The following is a 23,107-nucleotide window of genomic DNA, read 5'->3' on the forward strand; positions in this document are numbered from 1 at the left end:
TTCCAGCTTGTTGCTGAGATTTGATGACCTATATTGAGTAAAACATGCTTGGAACTAGAATATCAACTGTTGCAAAGCTGTGTCGTCAACACTCACACTGCAAAAAGTCAGTGTTCAAAAACAAGGAAAAAAAATACAAAAATGAGGGGTATTTTATTTGAACTAAGCAAAATTATCTGCCAATAGAACAAGAACATTCGGCTTGTCAAAACTTTCCAAAACAAGTAAAAATTAGCTAACCTCAATGAACCCAAAAATACCTTAAAATAAGTATATTCTCACTAATAACAAGTGCACTTTTCTTGGTAGAAAAAAAAAATTAGACCTTTTTGCTCAATATGTTGAAAAATATTCTTAAATGAAGTAAATGCTTGTGCCATTATCTTGACATAATGATATGTGCTCGGCATCATTAATTATTTTTTTTGCATGCTTGAAGTAAGAAATGATTACTTTAAAAAAATATTTTTATACTTGTGAGTGTTGATGACACAGCTTTGTTGATATTGATATTCTAGTTTCAAGCATGTTTTACTCAATATAGGTCTTCAAATCTCAGCAACAAGCTGTAATATCTTACTGAGATCATTTAGGACCAAAACCCTTAAAACAAGTAAAACACTCTGACATAAAATCTGCTTAGTGAGAAGAATTATCTTATCAGACAGAAAATAAGCAAATATCACCCTTATTTGAGGTATTTAATCTTACTTAGATTTCAGTTTTTGCAGTGTAGAACAAGAAAATTCAGCTTGTCAAGACTTTCCAAATTTTCATCTAAACGAGAATATGTGAGCGTCCCGTTGGTCGGCATCCCAGCGAGAGTGGACATTGTACAGTAAGTGTTTTATTATGGTTCATTACGGTGTGTATGATTAGCACCGAGCAATGCTGCTGATGCTATAGTTTCACAATAAAGCTGCATCCGTTTAGCACTCTGCTTCGAAAACGTATTCCTCATCCTCTTTATGTTCGGGCTCAAAAATACACTGCAAAAACTGAAATCTAAGTAAGACGAAATATCTCAAATAAGGGTGATATTTGCTTATTTTCTGCCTGATAAGATAATTCTTCTCACTAAGCAGATTTTATGTTAGAGTGTTTTACTTGTTTTAAGGGTTTTGGTCCTAAATGATCTCAGTAAGATATTACAGCTTGTTGCTGAGATTTGATGACCTATATTGAGTATGGCATCATTAATTTTTTTTTTTGCATGCTTGAAGTAAGAAATGATTACTTTAAAAAAATATTTTTATACTTGTGAGTGTTGATGACACAGCTTTGCAACAGTTGATATTCTAGTTTCAAGCATGTTTTACTCAATATAGGTCATCAAATCTCAGCAACAAGCTGTAATATCTTACTGACATCATTTAGGACCAAAACCCTTAAAACAAGTAAAACACTCTAACATAAAATCTGCTTAGTGAGAACAAATTATCTTATCAGACCGAAAATAAGCAAATATCACCCTTATTTGAGATATTTCATCTTACTTAGATTTCAGTTTTTGCAGTGTGCATGGAAACGTACGTTGTTGAACACGCCTTACCTTTCGTATTCCAGGTTGTCGTGGTCACAGCGGGCATCTTTATGTTTCTCCCAGTCCTTCCCGTGGCGGCACGTCGTCAACGACACGATGTCCTTCCCGTTGTGGATGTGGTGGAGCGCGTTCCGGGTGTCGGAGCCGATGCCCGTCAGGTACCGCTTCCCTTTGAACATCAGCAGGTACTTCCGCCGCGGCGGGGTGGCGTTCCTCACCAGCCAGCCTCGCTCGCCGCCCTTCTGCGGGTGCTCCTTGGAGAAAAGCGGGATGGAGACGTCGAAGCCGGGCCTGAAGTGCTCCGTGTTGAGGCTGGCTTTGGCCAACATGGCCTGGCCTATGTTGAAGCCCAGGTCGTCTGTGTAGTTGGGCCAGGTGCCGGAGTAAAGATTGAAGATCAAGTGATTACGCCCGTCGTTCCACAGCGGGTAACCCCGGATACGGTCGTCCATGTTGGTAACAAACTGTCCTGACAGCTGGTCTCGGTCCAGGGTGTCAATCCCCAGCACAAACAAACACGCTTCACGCGGATCCGACGTGTAGTACCGCGACTCGGCTATAGAAGTCAGGATCTTCTTGTAGCTCTCCGACACGTGGTCGTTTTTCTCCGACGGATACACGTACACCCGGAAGCCGTCCCGTCCTCTGCGCCGGCACCGGGCGAAGTCGAAGCAGGTCTCCATCCGGCAACGGCTGTCCTTGTAGATGACGGACCACGCTTGTTGGCGTTGAGTCGTCCCCGGTTCTGTCTGGAACTCGTCGAGGTGGGCGTAGCAGGGCAGGAAGGCCCGGTCGGTCCAGTTGGGCCAGGGTCGCACTACCTCGCCCTGCTGGCCGGTCAACAGCCGGAGCAGACGCGCAGGCATCTGGACTCCTCTACCGCAGTAAAAGAGAACCAGCCAGCAGAACGTACACAAGCCCAGCAGGACATATTTCTTGCGTGCCTGCATGGGGGCTTGTCGCGATCTTTCTATTTTCTCTTTCCAGTCCTGGGGTTTGTTTGTTTTGTTCCACCCCCTCAGCGCTGAGGCCTCACCGGGGCACCGGCTGGGGGTGAGCGACTCCTAACAAGGAGCTTCTAACGGAGGGCAATGTGCGAACAAGGACATCACCGCCTCCTCCGAGCGTGGCCCGGTCCCCGTTGCCATTTAGGCCGACGCCGTTACGGACTCCGGGCGTCTTCCCCCCAGGTGCCGGGTCTCGCCCGTCTCAGCCGTGGCAGGCGCTGCTTCTGCTGACGCTCCGTGCATTTCTTCCGCGGCGAGAGGAATGGAGGGAGATTTGTCCGCGGGCTGCCTCATGGTGCCTGGCGCTACTGCTGTCGGCAGGCCCCTCCTAGAGAGAAGCAAACAAACAAGAATACAGATCAGTACACAGCTAGTTGCCACTCCTCCGGCGGTACAAAAACAAACACACTTTCTCCGTCTCAATAGAAAGCTATACTGTTAAACCTGGAAGGCGTATTCACTTGTAAAGAACATAATGTCATGGCTGTCTTGAGTTTCCAATCATTTCTACAACTCTTATAGAGTGATTGGAGCACATACTTGTTGGTCACAAAAAAAAACATTCATGAAGTTTGGTTCTGTCGTGAATTTATTATGGGTCTACTGAAAATGTGAGTAAATCTGCTGGGTCAAAAGTATACATACAGCAATGTTAATATTTGCTTACATGTCCCTTGGCAAGTTTCACTGCAATAAGGCGCTTTTGGTAGCCATCCACAAGCTTCTGGTGGAATTTTGGACCACCTTTCTTGACAAAATTGGTGCAGTTTAGCTAAATGTGTTGGTTTTCTGACATGGACTTGTTTCTTCAGCATTGTCCACACGTTTAAGTCAGGACTTTGGGAAGGCCATTCTAAAACCTTCATTCTAGCCTGATTTAGTCATTCCTTTACCACTTTTGACGTGTGTTTGGGGTCATCGTCCTGTTGGAACACCCAACTGCGCCCAAGACCCAACCTCCGGAGGTGGGCATGGTGTTCCTGGGATTAAAGGCCTCACCTTTTCTCCTCCAAACATATTGCTTGGTATTGTGGCCAAACAGCTCAATTTGTGTTTCATCTGACATCACATGGACAAAGATAAGACCTTCTGGAGGAAAGTTTTTAGCAATATGTTAGGAGGAGAAAAGGTGAAGCCTTTAATCCCAGGAACACCATCCTACCGTCAAGCATGGTGGTGGTAGTATTATGTTCTGGGCCTGTTTTGCTGCCAATGGAACTGGTGCTTTACAGAGAGTAAATGGGACAATGAAAAAGGAGGATTACCTCCAAATTCTTCAGGACAACCTAAAATCATCAGCCCGGAGGTTGGGTCTTGGGCGCAGTTGGGTGTTCCAACGGGACATTGACCCCAAACACACGTCAAAAGTGGTAAAAGAATGACTAAATCAGGCTAGAATGAAGTTTTTAGAATGGCCTTCCCAAAGTCCAGACTTAAACGTGTGGACAATGCTGAAGAAACAAGTCCATGTCAGAAAACCAACACATTTAGCTAAACTGCACCAATTTTGTCAAGAGGAGTGGTCAAAAATTCCACCAGAAGCTTGTGGATGGCTACCAAAAGCGCCTTATTGCAGTGAAACTTGCCAAGGGACATGTAAGCAAATATTAACATTGCTGTATGTATACTTTTGACCCAGCAGATTTGCTCACATTTTCAGTAGACCCATAATAAATTCATAAAAGAACTAAACTTCATGTAAGTTTTTTTGTGACCAACAAGTATGTGCTCCAATCACTCTATCACAAAAAAATAAGAGTTGTAGAAATTATTGGAAACTCAAGACAGCCATGAGATTATGTCCTTTACAAGTGTGTGTGTAAACTTTTGATTTATATATATATATATATATATATATATATATATATATATATATATATATATATATATATATATATATATATATATATATATATATATATATATATGTATGTATGTATGTATATATATATATATATATATATATATATATGTATGTATGTATGTATGTATATATATATATATATATATATATATATATATATATATATATATGTATGTATATATATATATGTATATATATATATATATATATATATATATATATATATATGTCAGTACAAAATCGAGCAAGAAGACTCCAACTGGTGTACTCGCTTGCAAATTTCACTCCAAAATTCAGCCTGAAAGAATTTTAGATACGTTTTTGTGCATATAAATGACATGAAGTCAAGCCAAATGTTTAAAAACGTTCCTGGATGACATTCCGACAGTAAAATTAAACTTATATTCTTTCGCAAATGTAATAACATTTTGCAAGCGAGTGATTAATCCAAAATGAGATTAACCTGATTAGAAATATTTTATTATTTGATAGCCCTAGTTTAAATAATTATTTAGCACTAAAAACACACAGAAATGTGTTTTAGTACTAAACATGCATCAAATTCAATTCAATTTTGATTGGAAAAAGTCATTTCACATAAACAAGTGTGGATGAAAAATGTGGTAGGGGAGCTCCAAAAACACATTTTATTGTGGACATTAGAAAAAATCATGAAAATACTATATCAAATATTGTACTAGATATAATTATGTATCCAGAACAGAGTAACTATGAAGTAAATAGCCCTATATCTGACTTTTTAAAAATGCTTTCCCATTTGTGGTTTTAACTACAAACCCCGTTTCCATATGAGTTGGGAAATTGTGTTAGATGTAAATATAAACGGAATACAATGATTTGCAAATCATTTTCAACCCATATTCAGTTGAATATGCTACAAAGACAACATATTTGATGTTCAAACTGATAAACTTTTTTTTTTTTTGCAAATAATCATTAACTTTAGAATTTGATGCCAGCAACACGTGGCAAAGAAGTTGGGAAAGGTGGCAATAAATACTGATAAAGTTGAGGAATGCTCATCAAACACTTATTTGGAACATCCCACAGGTGAACAGGCTAATTGGGAACAAGTGGGTGCCATGATTGGGTATAGAAAATAGAGTGCGGGTACTTTCCTGGCCCGCCTCCAGTCCAGACCTGTCTCCCATCGAAAATGTGTGGTGCATTATGAAGCGTAAAATACGACAGCGGAGACCCCGGACTGTTGAACGACTGAAGCTCTACATCAAACAAGAATGGTAAAGCATTCCACTTTCAAAGCTTCAACAATTAGTTTCCTCAGTTCCCAATCGTTTGAGTGTTGTTAAAAGGAAAGGCCATGTAACACAGTGGTGAACATGCCCTTTCCCAACTACTTTGGCACGTGTTGCAGCCATGAAATTCTAAGTTCATTATTATTTGCAGAAAAATAAAATAAAGTTTGACTTTGAACATCAAATATGTTGTCTTTGTAGTGCATTCAATTGAATATGGGTTGAAAAGGATTTGCAAATCATTGTATTCCGTTTATATTTACATCTAACACAATTTCCCAACTCATATGGAAACGGGGTTTGTATATGATAGTTTTCAATGGTGCTATCAGTACTGTAATACACTAGATCATTTTCTTCATGCTTCTCCACACAGATAAAGTCGAGGTAGACAAAGTGAGGTGTTAAACGGCTTCAAAGAAAAACCAGGCCAGAAGGAGGAAGATTCCTTGATAAGAAGGATTCCTCTGTTACGTTTCAACCGTTTTTTTCTTCTGGCCACCCGTCTTCACTATACATTTTACAGTACATATTTGTGTGAGGCTTTGGAGAGGCTGACAGTGCAGGGTAGTGTTCCTCCTGCCAGATGCCACACAAAGGCAGCTTTCAGGTCTCACCTGCCTGCGTCCCCCACTTCTCATTCCTGCATACTCCAGCCAAGGCCACGTGGATAAATAATACACGGCTTGATATGAATGAGGCGGCTTTTTCCAACGACGTCTCGGGAAAAAAAACACTGGATTACTGTACTTTATGCCCCTTTTACACAATAGTCCTGTCGACATATATGCATTGAAGGGAGGTGCATGATTGTGCTAGTTAAAATACAACACTATACTGTAAGAGAGGGGTGTCAAACTTGTTTTAATTAAGGCAAGGCAAGGCAACTTTATTTATATAGCACATTTACAATTGATTGATTGATTGAAACTTTTATTAGTAGATTGCACAGTACAGTACATATTCCGTACAATTGACCACTAAATGGTAACACCCCAATAAGTTTTTCAACTTGTTTAAGTCGGGGTCCACGTTAATCAATTCATGGTACAAATACAGTATATACTATCATCATAATACAGTCATCACACAAGTTAATCATCAGAGTATATACATTGAATTATTTACATCATTTACAACAATTTTTGAATTAAACCAAAGTGCTTTACAGGTTAAAAAGCATAGAGCAAAAAACAAAACAAAAACAAACAAAGAACATAAACAATGCATAAGCTCAACAAGATAGTGCAAAAGAAATACGGTGAAAGGGTTCGGATAAAAAGTACAATTGCAACTTAAAAATATTGAAATAATAAAAGTGCGACAAATTGAAGAAAAAAAAAAAACTAAAGCGAGAGGGGGGGGGACTAGAAATGGTGGCCTTTACCATGAATTGATTAACGTGGACCCCGACTTAAACAAGTTGAAAAACTTATTGGGGTGTTACCATTTAGTGGTCAATTGTACGGAATGTGTACTGTACTGTCTACTAATAAAAGTCTCAATCAAAAGCCTAGTGGGCGGGCTCAGCTCAGGTTAAAGGCCAGCGAGAAGAGATAGGTCTTAAGAAGGGCCACATCGCAGTTATGTCGGCCCTCAAAGGGCCACTTGTAAATATATGATTAAAATAATGGTATAAAGATGCCATCCCGTGACTTGGTGTCCTGACTTTTGGAAATAATTAGGAGATGAGTGCCGGAGGATCTCGGGGCCTGGGTAAGGTTCATAAGGTAAAAGCAAATCTGACAGATAAGAAGGCCCAATACCATAAAAACATTTCTAACAACAAGAAGAACCTTAAAATTGATCCTGAAACACACGGGGAGCCAATGCAGAGATTTTAAAACGGGTGTAATGTGAGCCCGCCTGTTTGATTACAGAAAAAAACGCATGATGCAAGAATAGAGCTGCGTGGCGATATTAATGATCCGGATTATTTTGGTCAATATTGAAATCCCAATTATTAATCACTATAATCAAATTCATTATGTCAGGTAAAGCAGTGTTTCAGACAGGTCGGCAATTTTTTTAATGTAATAGCGCCAACGATCACCCTCATTTGATGTTTTTTTTAAGTACCAATGATTGTCACACACACACACACACTAGGTGTGGCAAAATTATTCTCTGCATTTGACCCATCACCCTTGATCACCCCCTTGGGAGGTGAGGGGAGCAGTGAGCAGCAGCGGTGGCCGCGCCCGGGAATAATTTTTTGGTGATTTAATCCCCAATTCCAACCCTTGATGCTGAGTGCCAAGCAGGGAGGTAATGGCTCCCATTTTTATAGTCTTTGGTATGACTCGGCCGGGGTTTTGAACTCACGACCTACCGATATTGCATTTTTTTAACATGTAAAGCGACTTTGGGTACTTAGAAAAGCGCTATATAAATCCCAGGTATTATTATTATTATTATTATTATTATTATTATTATTGCCTAAGCACTTGATTATTTGCTCTTTTTTTTTTTTACATTTGCTTAAAAAGAAAAATAGATTTTAGTGTAAAAAAAAAAAACTCGCTCAGTTGCCGGAATTTCATCGTAAAAGTTGCTATGTTTTTTACGGCATGTTACTGGAAATGGAATGGAAAAACAGTACCGCTTTTTTTTTTTTTTTTAACAGTAAAATCTAGAGTTGTTGATTTTATAGTGTATTACTGTAAACACAAACAGTAGCAAAGTTGTTTTTTTGTAAACATTTTTACCGTAAAGTCTGTCATTTTTACAATGCACAATTTGATAACTTGCTTTGAAATCATAAGTCAAGCTGATATTCAAGTACTTATTTTATTTATTTTTTTTAAATCTAACATTTTGTTGCATTATTAGATAATATAAAAATATATATATATATATATATATATATATATATATATATATATATATATATATATATATATATATATATATATATATATATATATATAAAGATAAGCATGTATTTTTTTAATGTCGAAATGAAAAGAACAAATATTTAGTAAGAAGATATTCTTTATTAAATGCATATTATTACCATTTCGCAGGCCATATAAAATGATGTGGCGGGCCAGATCTGGCCCCCGGGCCTTGAGTTTGACACATGCGCTATAAGACCTATAGTATTCATGCAAAATGATTTCATGTGTGACTTTGCCAGAAACGAGGCTCACAGCTTTCTGACAAAAGAGCTTTTTTTAAACGCACACATACCTGAAGCTGCAAGTAACCGTTATAACGACGTGGCGGTGACTAAAAGTTGTACTCCTTATTCCATCATGCAGGTAACATGGCATGAAATGTCGTTATAAGGGCTTAACTAAGTTCCTTTAACGGCGCACTTTTTTTTTAACGCTCACTTAACTCCTTTTTGACCCTCGGGCCGTTCCGTAGAGTGGGACATTTTTCATTTTGTTCGGTTCCTGTTGAGCTCATCTGCAGTGCGCCTTATGGTCCGAAAAACACGGTACGTTTTCATGCAAATCCCTAATAATAAATGCATATGATCAGGTTCTCATGAGAGTTTCACTTTGGGAGTGGTGGGTGAAAAAGTACACTGCAAAAACTGAAATCTAAGTAAGATGAAATATCTCAAATAAGGGTGATATTTGCTTATTTTCTGTCTGATAAGATAATTTTTCTCACTAAGCAGATTTTATGTTAGAGTGTTTTACTTGTTTTAAGGGTTTCAGTCCTAAATGATCTCAGTAAGATGTTACAGCTTGTTGCTGAGATTTGATGACCTATATTGAGTAAAACATGCTTGGAACTAGAATATCAACTGATGCAAAGCTGTGTCATCAACACTCACAAGTATAAAACTACTTTTTTAAAGTAATAATTTCTTACTTCAAGCATGAAAAAAAAAATCATGATGCCGAGCGCATATCATTATGTCAAGATAATGGCACTAGCATTTACTTCATTTAAGAATATTTTTCAACATATTGAGCGAAAAGGTTTTTTTTTTTTCTACCAAGAAAAGTGCACTTGTTATTAGTGAGAATATACTTATTTTAAGGTATTTTGGGGTTCATTGAGGTTAGCTAATTTTACTTGTTTTGGAAAGTCTTGACAAGCCGAATTTTCTTGTTCTATTGGCAGATAATTTTGCTTAGTTCAAGTAAAATACCCCTCATTTTTGTATTTTTTCTTGTTTTTGAACACTGACTTTTTGCAGTGTGGGTAGTAGTACCTCAACTTTCGTGCTTAATAGGTTCTGCACTGCGAAAACTGAAAGCTAAGTAAGATGAAATATCTCAAATAAGGGTGATATTTGCTTATTTTTTGTCTGATAAGATAATTCTTCTCACTAAGCAGATTTTATGTTAGTGTTTTACTTGTTTTAAGGGTTTTGGTCCTAAATTATCTCTCGCAGTTAAGAAATATATTCTTAACTGCTTCCTTTCCATTAAGAAAAATAAATTAGTTTTTAGTATAAGTTTGCTGGTTTCAAGAAATGTAATGCCGAGCGCATATCATTATGTCAAGATAATGGCACTAGCATTTACTTCATTTAAGAATATTTTTCAACATATTGAGAAAAAAAGACTCTTTTTTTTTTTTTTTTCTACAAGAAAAGTGCACTTGTTATTAGTGAGAATATACTTATTTTAAGGTATTTTTGGGTTCATTGAGGTTAGCTAATTTTACTTGTTTTGGAAAGTCTTGACAAGCTGAATTTTCTTGTTCTATTGGCAGATAATTTTGCTTAGTTCAAGTAAAATACCCCTCATTTTTGTATTTTTTTTCTTGTTTTTGAACACTGACTTTTTGCAGTGTAAGAAAGGGAGAAAAACAAAAATGTTTTCCCCTCGGTGGGCAAAACAGAAAACCATTATGAACCACTGCACAAGAGTATGAAATTGAAGATCTTCACACATGCATTCACTTCCAAAACCATAAAAACAATATTTTACAGAGTTACGCCTTTTTGGCGTGACTGTAACTTCTGATATTTTTGCCAGCTGCTGCCATCCCATATTTGTCGCAGCGTATAAACAAGTCAAAGAAAACAGTGTTGAGCTCCTTTAGAAGTTGAAATGTGGGTGTGGTGTTTCAACTTAAGCACACAAATGTGTATGGAAACACATTCTCACGTGGTGCATTTGGTATTTTCAATTACATATTCTTTTTTTTTACACCAGCAAGCCAAAATAAGACACATGCACTGCAAAAAGTCAGTGTTCAAAAACAAGAAATGTGGGGTATTTTATTTGAACTAAGCAAAACTATCTGCCAATAAAACGAGAACATTTGGCTTGTCAAGACTTTCCAAAACAAGTAAAATTAGCTAACTTCAATGAACCCAAAAATACCTTAAAATAAGTATATTCTCACTAATAAGTGCACTTTTCTTGGTAGAAAAAAAAAAAACAGAACTTTTTGCTCAATATGTTGAAAAATATTCTTAAATTAAGTAAATGTTGATATGCGCTCGGCATTACATTTACTTATACTAAAAACTAATTTATTGTTCTTAATGGAAATTCAACAATGCAACCGCTTGTTACTCTCGGGGTCTACTAGCCGCTCATGCAAATCATATTGTCTAAAAAGGCATTTTCCCATCAACAACATGACATCATCGCGCCAAGTGCGTGCTCTTTCAGTTAATTAGTGCGCATATACAGCCCGGGACTCCAACCAATTTTTTTTATTTATTGTAATTTTGGAGAATTTATCTGAATGTGTATGAACTATTTCTGTTCAAACTTGTTAGAAATGTTAAATGTTTAAATATTAACTGTCAGTTTACTGTACTGTGCCAACTGTACTACTATATGAGTACATATTTTCTATTGTTTCATTGAAACTAAAACAGCAAAGTCCATTTGGCTGCCATCCGTTTTAATTATGAGACACAATTGTGTCAAAGTCATGATTTTTTTTTTCATGCTTGAAATAAGAAATTATTACTTTAAAAAAAAAAGTACTTTTATACTTGTGAGTGTTGATGACACAGCTTTGCAACAGTTGATATTCAAGCATGTTTTACTCAATATAGGTCATCAAATCTCAGCAACAAGCTGTAATATCTTACTGAGATCATTTAGGACTAAAACCCTTAAAACAGGGGTGTCCAAAGTGCGGCCCGGGGGCCATTTGCGGCCCGCAGGTAATTTTTTAACGGCCCCACGGCACATTCTAAAAATACGATGAAAAAAAAAAAAAAAAAACATAAAAAGTGGTATAAAAGAGCAAACAGGTGAAATGTAACAAGAAAATGTTGCATTATTTACTCTAATAACACAAAGCTGCCATGCAGGCTGTTTCTTTCTTTAAAAAATAATAATGAATCAAAATCAATGTCATTATGAATTATTGACCTATTCAAGGCTCCATTTACTTCACATTAAATATTCCACTTTGAGATATTTTGGGAAATGTTGCATATTTTTTGGTTGCCATTTAAAAAACAACGTTTTTTATAGAAGGGCCTAAAACGAACAAACAAAAAACAATAAAACTTATAATTGACGGATAGATCTGAAGTTGATCTTGAGACTATTGTGGTAAAAGTTTTTAAAAAATGTTGGATTAATTTTTTTTAAACTTTACTGAGCAGTACCCTTTTGGATCCCCAATAATTTTTAGTGGGACTTTTTTTTTTTTTTAAGTGTCATTGCTCAAAAAAAAATTTTTTTTTAAAAATTAAAATAATTTTTAAAAAAAGTGTCATTGCTCAAAAAAATAATGAATTAAAATCATTGTTGTTATGAGTTATTGACCTTTTTAAGACTCAAATTATTATATAATCTCAAATATTCCACTTTAAAATTTTATTGGGGGAAAATATTGCATATTTTGTGTTTTTTTCCATAGAAAAAACATGGTTTTCCTTGACAAAAATGGCATACAACTTAAATCTTTGAAAGCGTTTTATTGACAGATAGACCTAATGTTGATCTAGAGATTTAAACCTTGAATAATAATAATAATAATAATAATACTAAATAATGACACATTTGTAATATTTTTTTTAATCAAAACCTTTTGGGGTCCCCGGGATCAAGTCTGAGTGTAGGCCTAAATGTATCTTTTTTATACATATATTGTATTGGTTTTTAAAATACAAAAATATCAAAATGAACCCCCGCTTGCTTTGATTTTTCAGTGTGCGGCCCTCAGTGGAAAAAGTTTGGACACCCCTGCCTTAAAACAAGTAAAACACTAACATAAAATCTGCTTAGTGAGAAGAATTATCTTATCAGACAGAAAATAAGCAAATATCACCCTTATTTGAGATATTTCATCTTACTTAGATTTCAGTTTTTGCAGTGTGGGAACCCGATCGTGACACGGCCCTAGTGTGTTATTCTTTGGCATTTCTTTTTCACGCTATATGTCCATAAAATTGGATTGTCAATGGTGGCAAAGAGAAAACGTCTGACCTTGACCTGTTTCTCGGAGCAGTAAATTAGCCGTTCACTTATGGAGGTGGCGGAAGTGCACGGGTCATGGATCAATCATGGGCCATTATGGCGATTACAAGCGGCGAAGGAAAAGCCACAAGGCTCGATGAATTGCGAAGGTGGAAGGGTGAGATGACTCCACCGTTCGTCATACTAATTCCAACATGTAATTTGTGGTATGCATATTTAATGTTGTTGCATTCCTGAAGGACACGGTAATGTATTGCTTCTTGCATTAATGGGGACTACAACTATGGTGATGAGTACTTGAGCTGTGGTAGCTGGATCTCATCTTTCTTCCCTATAATTGCCTCAGTTCTCCTATTGTCATTTAGCACCTGCATCTTATTTTGTGTGATTATTGTGGTGTGTCCATTGTACTCCTGTAGCCCTTTATTAGGCAAGGTACTGTGTAGTTTGTAACTCTGGACAACGCATACCATTTCATAGGGAGGTAGAATTGTGACATTTTCCCATCAATTAGCTATAAAATTACAAAACCCAAAACTAGTGAAGTTGGCACGTTGTGTAAATGGTAAATAAAAACAAATTACAATGATTTGCAAATCCTTTTCAACCTATATTCAATTGAATGGACTGCAAAGACAAGATACTTAACTGTTATTTTTTGCAAATATTAGCTCATTTGGAATTTGATGCCTGCAACGTGTTTAAAAAAAGCTGGCACAAGAGGCAAAAAAGACTGAGAAAGTTGAGGAATGCTCGTCAAACACTTATTTGGAACATCCCACGGGTGAACAGGCTAATTGGGAACAGGTGGGTGCCATGATTGGGTATAAAAGCAGCTTCCATGAAGTGCTCAGTCATTCACAAACAAGGATGGGGCGAGGGTCACCACTTTGTGAACAAATGCATGAGCAAAACAGTTTAAGAACAACATTTCTCAACCAGCTATTGCAAGGAATTTAGGGATTTTACCATCTGTGGTCCGTTATACCATCAAAAGGTTCAGAGAATCTGAATAAATCACTGCACGTAACGTTGAATGCCCATGACCTTGGATCCCTCAGGCGGTACTGCCTCAAAAAGCGACATCAGTGTGTAAAGGATATCACCACATGGGCTCAGGAACACTTCAGAAAACCACTGTCTGTAACTACAGTTCGTTGCGACATCTGGAAGTGCAAGTTAAAACTCTACTATGCAATGCGAAAGCCATTTATCAACAACACCCAGAAACGCCGCCGGCTTCGCTGGGCCCTAGCTCATCTTATTTACATTAATATTGCAAAATATCTAAATATCGGGGTCTTTTTTTTTTTTTTTTAAAGTAAATATAAATTATGCCGGCAACTAAATTTAGTGAACAATCGCGATTAATCTTCTTTAAAAAGCAGACAAATGGATAATAAACAATGATAATAATCACAGCCTACAATGGTAAATAATTGCCTGCTCTCTTAGGACAACAATTTCACGACGCGCTACTGCATCAAAAACCGACAGTATGTAAAGGATATCACCACATCGGCTCAGGAACACTTCAGAAAACCACTGTCAGTAACGACAGTTCGTCGCTACATCTGTAACCGCAAGTTAAAACTCTACTATGCAAAGCCAAAGCCATTTATCAACAACACCCAGAAACGCCGCCGGCTTCGTTGGGCCTGAGCTCATTTTATTTACGATTTACAGAAAGTGCCAACTTCACTGGTTTTGTACATTTCTGAATTAAACGGTTAAAATTATATTAGTGCCGCACCTTCTGATACATCTGAATTTTTACTTGCGTACGTAATTTTCTGGAGTTGAGTAGTTTCTGGCTATTTTAAGTAGGAAATCCACTCAACTGTTGTTACATTTGGCCCCCTGTGTGTTAAGAAGTGAAGTTATCACGCAAACTTGTTGACGGTCCAAATATATAAAATTATTAAGGAAAACATTGGCCCGGTCGATCACCCTCATTGGCCCAACACCCGGCCATCCATACATGTCCTTGCAAAATAGTTGTATTTGTAAATTGAGTTGGTGTCTAACGTTGGATCCACGTTGTTGGTTGGGAAATGACCAAAATTCAATGGTCAAACCATTTTCACAACCTGACATTGATTGTTGATTCAACGGTGTATCTGAGTTGCAACATTTTGGTTGGAAAATGACCACATTTCAAAGGTCAAATTACTGTCACAACCTGACATTGATTAATGTTGTTTGAACGTTGTACTTGAGTGGCAAAATGTTGGTTGGAAAATGACCAAAATTCAATGGTCAAATCACTGTCACAACCTGACATTGATTAATGTTGTATTTAATTTGCTAAATGTTGGTTGGAAAATGACCAAAATTCAATGGTCAAATTATTGTCACAACCTGACATTGATTATTGTTGTTTTAACGTTGTATTTATGTTGCTAAATGCTGGTTGAGAAATGACCAAATTTCAATGGTCAAATCATTGTCACAACCCGACATTCATTAATGTTGTTTTAATGTTGTATTTAAGTTGCTAAATGTTGGTTGGAAAATGACCAAAATTCAGTGGTCAAATCACTGTCACAACCTGACATTGATTAATGTTGTATTCAAGTTGCTAAATGTTGGTTGGACAATGACCAAAATTCAATGGTCAAATCAACGTCAGAACCCAGCATTTATTGTTGTTTCAACGTTGTATTTATGTTGCTAAATGTTGGTTGGGAAATGACCAAATTTCAATGGTCAAATCATTGTCACAACCTGACATTGATTAATATTGTATTTAAGTTGCTAAATGTTGGTTGGAAAATGACCAAATTTCAATGGTCAAATTATTGTCACAACCTGACATTGATTATTGTTGTTTTAACGTTGTATCTGAGTTGCAAAATGTTGGTTGGAAAATGACCAAATTTTAATTGTCAAATCAACGTCAGAACCTGACATTGATTAATGTTGTTTCAAAGTTGTATCTGATTTGCAAAATTTTGGTTGGAAAATGACCAAATATCAATGGTCAAATCACTGTCACAACCTGACATTGATTAATGTTGTATTCAAGTTGCTAAATGTTGGTTGGAAAATGACCAAAATTCAATGGTCAAATCAACGTCAGAGCCCAGCATTTATTGTTGTTTCAACGTTGTATTTAAGTTGCTAAATGTTGGTTGGAAAATGACCAAATTTCAATGGTCAAATTATTGTCACAACCTGACATTGATTATTGTTGTTTTAACGTTGTATCTGAGTTGCAAAATGTTGGTTGGAAAATGACCAAAATTCAATTGTCAAATCAACGTCAGAACCTGACATTGATTAATGTTGTTTCAAAGTAGTATCTGATTTGCAAAATTTTGGTTGGAAAAATGACCAAATTTCAATGGTCAAATCATTGTCACAACCTGACATTGATTATTGTTGTATTTAAGTTGCTAAATGTTGGTAGGAAAATGACCAAAATTCAATGGTCAAATCAACGTCAGAACCCAACATTGATTGTTGTTTCAACGTTGTATTTATGTTGCTAAATGTTGGTTGGGAAATGACCAAATTTCAATGGTCAAATCATTGTCACAACCTGACATTCATTAATGTTGTTTTAATGTTGTATTTAAGTTGCTAAATGTTGGTTGGAAAATGACCAAATTTCAAAGGTCAAATCATTGTCACAACCTGACATTGATTATTGTTGTATTTAAGTTGCTAAATGTTGGTTGGAAAATGACCAAAATTCAATGGTCAAATCAACGTCAGAACCCAACATTGATTGTTGTTTCAACGTTGTATTTATGTTGCTAAATGTTGGTTGGGAAATGACCAAATTTCAATGGTCAAATCATTGTCACAACCTGACATTGATTAATGTTGCATTTAAGTTGCTAAATGTTGGTTGGAAAATGCCCAAAATTCAATGGTCAAATTATTGTCACAACCTGACATTGATTATTGTTGTTTTAACGTTGTATCTGAGTTGCAAAATGTTGGTTGGAAAATGACCAAATTTCAATTGTCAAATCAACGTCAGAACCTGACATTGATTAATGTTGTTTCAAAGTTGTATCTGATTTGCAAAATTTTGGTTGGAAAATGACCAAATTTCAATGGTCAAATCATTGTCACAACCTGACATTGATTAATGTTGCATTTAAGTTGCTAAATGTTGGTTGGAAAATGACCAAAATTCAATGGTCAAATCAACGTCAGAACCCAACATTGATTGTTGTTTCAACGTTGTATTTATGTTGCAAAATTTTGGTTGGAAAATGACCAAATATCAATGGTCAAATCATTGTCACAACCTGACATTGATTAATGTTGTATTTGAGTGGCAAAATTTTGGTTGGAAAATGACCAAATATCAATGGTCAAATCATTGTCACAACCTGACATTGATTAATGTTGTATTTGAGTGGCAAAATGTTGGTTGGAAAATGACCAAATTTCAATGGTCAAATCTATGTCAGAACCCAACATTGATTAAACGTCGCCAAAAAGCATGTTGCTCCAATGTTAAGTTTGAGTTTCTCAACGTCAGGACCTAATTCAACAAGTTGTCAGCGTTGTTCTAATGTCTTGTGCCAGCTGGGTGTCTGAGTGATGGAAGCCAACCATCATGTGCGGTTGCACGTAAAAATAGCCCAAGTCATGGCATTGTTAAATAGCAACAGGCATTTAGGTGACTTTTTGTTGGCCGAGTGTCCAACCCACTGTATTTAAACACACATCTGGCATTGTGTTGTTACTGGCGGACATATTAGTCCAGCGCAATGAGGTAAACTGAGGAAAAACACGAACCCCGCGGTCAGGCGAACGGCCGGGCCGAGCTAAAATTAAATGTTGTGATTAAAGGCCTCAGACATGTGACGGGGTGACAGGGAACCGGAGTAATTGCTGAGATGCCCACATTTGTAGTCTAAGTAAACGTTTACAAGTCTAACGGCAGCTTCTGTGTCTGCAGAGAATCTTTTTTTGTAAAAAAGAAAACACAGCCGTTTATAGCCCAGGACATTGCAGCGAGGCACTACAATGGAAGTAGTGTGTTTTGTGGAGATGCTCTTTTCTTCTCCCACGTCTTCCTCAAAAAGCAGACAAATAGATTATAAACGATAATAATCACAGCCTACAATGGTAAATAAATGCCGGCTCTCTTAGGACAACAATTTCGCGACGCGCTACTGCATCAAAAAACGACATCGGTGTGTAAAGGATATCACCACATGGGCTCAGGAACACTTCAGAAAACCACTGTCAGCAATGTTCCCTCTAATTGTTCGTGTGTGTCAGCAAAGGCAAAAACTCCCTGAGCATTCAGCGGAGCCCATGTGAGCAACATTGGACGTGCACACTGTGGCTACACCAGCAGCACACCTGTCCCAAACCTGACTAAATAACAAGTTCAATCTCCATCCATCCATCCATTTTCTACCGCTTGTCCCTTTCGGGGTCGCTGGAGCCTATCTCAGCTGCATTCGGGCGGAGGGCGGTGTACACCCTGGACAAGTCCCCACCTCATCGCAGGGCCAACACAGATAGACAGACAACATTCTCTTATTATTATAATCAAATGACAGCAGTCATTTCCATTTCTAATATAAGTGTTTAGGCCCACTTACAATGACAATAACAAAAAATATTGTTTTTCATGAACTGTGTACTTGTATTGTCTGTCTGGGCGGAGGTCCTGCTTTGGAAATAATTTGTACCCCATTCAGACATTGCATTTAGTTCCCATTAAAACATTCACATGTTGCACAATGAGATGTAAACAGGGGATCATGTGTACATTCCTGCAACTTCCTGTTTGTAAAAAATATATATTTATTAGTATTTATTTAATATACTAACAGCATTTCATGATTAATATTCATAAATTAAGATTCCTAATAAATGACACTAGAATAAGCACACATTTGATTGGTAAATCATAGTGTAACGACCTGGAATGACACTTTATGTGTGGTGTTGGAGTTGTCTGACTTTTTGTGCGGCTGTAAACGCATCACTGGCTAAGTGCCATATGTGCATGTGTTGGCGCAAGTGCGAAAGAGCGAGCGGCTGTTGTTGATTAAACAAAGTTGCTTTTGGTCTGGTTTGTACTGCAGAAAAGGACCACTTTGGCTGAGTACACTTTGTTTGTCTGGGTGGAGGTCCTGCTTTGGAAATAATCTGTACCCCTTTCAGACATTGCATTTAGTTCCCATTAAAACATTCACATGTTGCACAATGAGATGTAAGCAGGGGAACATGTGTACATTCCTGCAACTTCCTGTTTGTAAAAAATATATTTTTAATAGTATTTATTTAATATACTAACAGCATTTCATGATTAATATTCATAAATTAAGATTCCTAATAAATGACACTAGAATAAGCACACATTTGATTGGTAAATCATAGTGTAACGACCTGGAATGACACTTTATGTGTGGTGTTGGAGTTGTCTGACTTTTTGTGCGGCTGTAAACGCATCACTGGCTAAGTGCCATATGTGCATGTGTTGGCGCAAGTGAGAAAGAGCGAGCGGCTGTTTTTGATATAACAAAGTTGCTTTTGGTCTGGTTTGTACTGCAGAAAATGACCACTTTGGCTGTGTACACTTTGTTTGTCTGGGTGGAGGTCCTGCTTTGGAAATAATTTGTACCCCTTTCAGACATTGCATTTAGTTCCCATTAAAACATTCACATGTTGCACAATGAGATGTAAACAGGGGATCCTGTGTACATTCCTGCAACTTCCTGTTTGTAAAAAATATATTTTTTATTAGTATTTATTTAATATACTAACAGCATTTCATGATTAATATTCATAAATTAAGATTCCTAATAAATGACACTAGAATAAGCACACATTTGATTGGTAAATCATAGTGTAACGACCTGGAATGACACTTAATGTGTGGTGTTGGAGTTGTCTGACTTTTTGTGCGGCTGTAAACGCATCACTGGCTAAGTGCCATATGTGCATGTGTTGGCGCAAGTGCGAAAGAGCGAGCGGCTGTTGTTGATTAAACAAAGTTGCTTTTGGTCTGGTTTGTACTGCAGAAAATGACCACTTTGGCTGTGTACACTTTGTTTGTCTGGGTGGAGGTCCTGCTTTGGAAATAATTTGTACCCCTTTCAGACATTGCATTTAGTTCCCATTAAAACATCCACATGTTGCACAATGAGATGTAAGCAGGGGATCATGTGTACATTCCTGCAACTTCCTGTTTGTAAAAAATATATTTTTATTAGTATTTATTTAATATACTAACAGCATTTCATGATTAATATTCATAAATTAAGATTCCTAATAAATGACACTAGAATAAGCACACATTTGATTGGTAAATCATAGTGTAACGACCTGGAATGACACTTTATGTGTGGTGTTGGAGTTGTCTGACTTTTTGTGCGGCTGTAAACGCATCACTGGCTAAGTGCCATATGTGCATGTGTTGGCGCAAGTGCGAAAGAGCGAGCGGCTGCTGTTGATATAACAAAGTTGCTTTTGGTCTGGTTTGTACTGCAGAAAATGACCAGTTTTGCTAGATATCATTTTTTTTACTAATGTTTTGGTGATGTGTTTATGGCCGACAATAAAGAGTTTTGCTCAGTAAAGTGATGGATGGAATGCATGTCCTCAAAGCGTCTCGACAGACGTTACAATATTTTTTTATATTATATTATTTTCTCTGTCGTGTCCGTGTGTCAAATTGTTATGCGCTTATTTTTTTTATTTGATTTTGTGCGTGGCATATATTTGCCGTGCGCAGAGGACGCTTGAGCAGTGCGCAATTGCACAGGCGCGCACCTTAGAGGGAACGTTGACTGTCAGTAACTACAGTTTGTCGCTACATCTGTAAGTGCAAGTTCAAACTCTACTATGCAAAGTGAAAGCCATTTATCAACAACTCCTCTGCTCAGAAAACCAGAAATGTCATGCCCGTTAAAAAAAAATGGGGCGGGGACCGGTACTTTTTAGAGGTGGTATAGTACCGAATATGATCCATTAGTATCACGGTACTATACTAGTACCGGTAAACCGTACAAACCTAATTGTGATATATATATCGTTAGCGCAGGAGGCTGCAATATAGATTTTAAGCCCGAGGTGTCTTAATCAGTTTTTCCACCTGTGGGTTTCTGGGCTGCGAACAGTTCCTGTACACCGTCAAACTGCAACACAAGCGGTCTCCCGGCCGCGCTCGTCCTAATTACAAGCTGGTCTCGATTAATTGAATTTCCAAACAATATGCTGCACTCCGACACCGCCAGGGCTAATTAACAGCGTGTACAAGATGAGTCGGAACAATCTCGGCGAGGTCCGCCGTGCCTCAATGGAGTTGTCATCGCCGGCCCCGGTGAAAGAGAGCCCGGGCGACTGTGCGCTGGGTGTTATCGCACGGGGGCCAGACCCTACGCTGAATAGAAAAGCCTAGAAAAATGAAGAAGATTGCTTCCAAATGACCACTTATCTCGCACAAGCCTCGTTGGATCGACCTACAATCGGACTAAAGCTGCAACTAACGATTATTTTAATAGTCGACTAGTCAGTGATCATTTTTTTCAATTAGTCGACTAGTCAAACGATTATTGATTATGATCTGTTGAACGCGAATAAGTTTGCATTTTGACTCATTTTTAAGACCTTTTATAGTCAATTGAATTGTTATAAATGAAAAAAAAAATGTTTTTTTAGTGAAGTTAAAGTACCAATGATTGTCACACACAAGCTAGGTGTGGCGAAATTATTCTCTGCATTTGACCCATCACCCTTGATTACCCCCTGGGAGGTGAGGGGAGCATTGGGCAGCAGCGGTGGCCGCGCCCAGGAATCAATTTTGGTGATTTAACCCCCAATTCCAACCCTTGATGCTGAGCACCAAGCAGGGAGGTCCCATTTTTGTAGTCTTTGGTCTGACTCTGCCGGGGTTTGAACTCACAACCTACCAATCTCAGGGCGGGACACTCTAACCGCTAAGTGAAGTATATTTATATAGCGCTTTTCTCTAGTGACTCCAAGCGCTTTTACATAGTGAAACCCAATATCTAAGTTACATTTAAACCAGTGTGGGCGGCACTGGGAGCAGGTGGGTACAGTGCCTTGCCCAAGGACACAACGGCAGTGACTAGGATGGTGGAAGCGGGGATCGAACCTGGAACCCTCAAGTTGCTGACACGGCCACTCTTCCAACCGAACTGTACCGCCCCGTTTGCTTCATTGCAAAAGTAAACAAGTTCAAATACACTTGATTTCTTGCAAGTATCGTTATCACTGGAGGAATAGATAAACATGCCAAGGATGAGAAAAGCAGCCATGCTATGTAAAGTAGCGAAACAACCGATTAAGTTATTAGTAGATGAGTGAGAGAGAGAGAGAGAGAGAGAGAGAGAGAGAGAGAGAGAGAGAGAGAGAGAGAGAGAGAGAGAGAGAGAGAGAGAGAGAGAGAGAGAGAGAGAGAGAGAGAGAGAGAGAGAGAGAGAGAGAGAGAGAGAGAGAGAGAGAGAGAGAGAGAGAGAGAGAGAGAGAGAGAGAGAGAGAGAGAGAGAGAGAGAGAGAGAGAGAGAGAGAGAATAACACAACTACTATGCAAAGCAGCGACGACAGGGTTGCCAGATGTGAAATGACAAATTGTTGTACCAGGTGCTTAAAATGATCGTATTTCGAGGAAAATTATTGTACATCTACTAAGATCCGAATAACAGTAGGGAAGGGTTTCATACGGCCCCATTCCTGAGGGGGTTTATCATTTTGCAATGCAGTCCGCTGAAAATGATGGACAGTGCCACTCTCCATAGCAACTGATGTTGTGGTCAAACTCGGAACGGCCACAAAATAAATTTTAAGCTATTCAACACTCTACTGCCATCTGGTGGCGAAAGTGGATTGCGCACCCCCCGTATCTCTTATGTGTGACTACCATCATATTGCAGTCTACACGTATCTCTTGTGTGTGACTTGCCATCATATTGCAGTCTACACGTATCTCTTATGTGTGACTGCCATCATATTGCAGTCTACACGTATCTCTTATGTGTGACTGCCATCATATTGCAGTCTACACGTATCTCTTATGTGTGACTGCCATCATATTGCAGTCTACA

General features: G+C 37.9%; 1 protein-coding gene across 1 annotated transcript in view; it reads right to left on the bottom strand.

Annotated features, from left to right (window-relative positions):
• Nucleotides 1-23,107, bottom strand: part of ext1c (exostoses (multiple) 1c) — a 201,478-nt gene that overhangs the window by 168,862 nt on the left and 9,509 nt on the right. The window contains exon 2 of the mRNA XM_062029627.1: nt 1,553-2,878. Coding sequence (XP_061885611.1) covers nt 1,553-2,493 — 941 coding nt within the window. The 5' untranslated portion in view covers nt 2,494-2,878. The remainder of the gene's footprint in view (nt 1-1,552; nt 2,879-23,107) is intronic.

Source organism: Entelurus aequoreus, linkage group LG20, assembly GCF_033978785.1.
Source record: "Entelurus aequoreus isolate RoL-2023_Sb linkage group LG20, RoL_Eaeq_v1.1, whole genome shotgun sequence".
In the NCBI taxonomy this organism is placed as follows: domain Eukaryota; kingdom Metazoa; phylum Chordata; class Actinopteri; order Syngnathiformes; family Syngnathidae; genus Entelurus; species Entelurus aequoreus.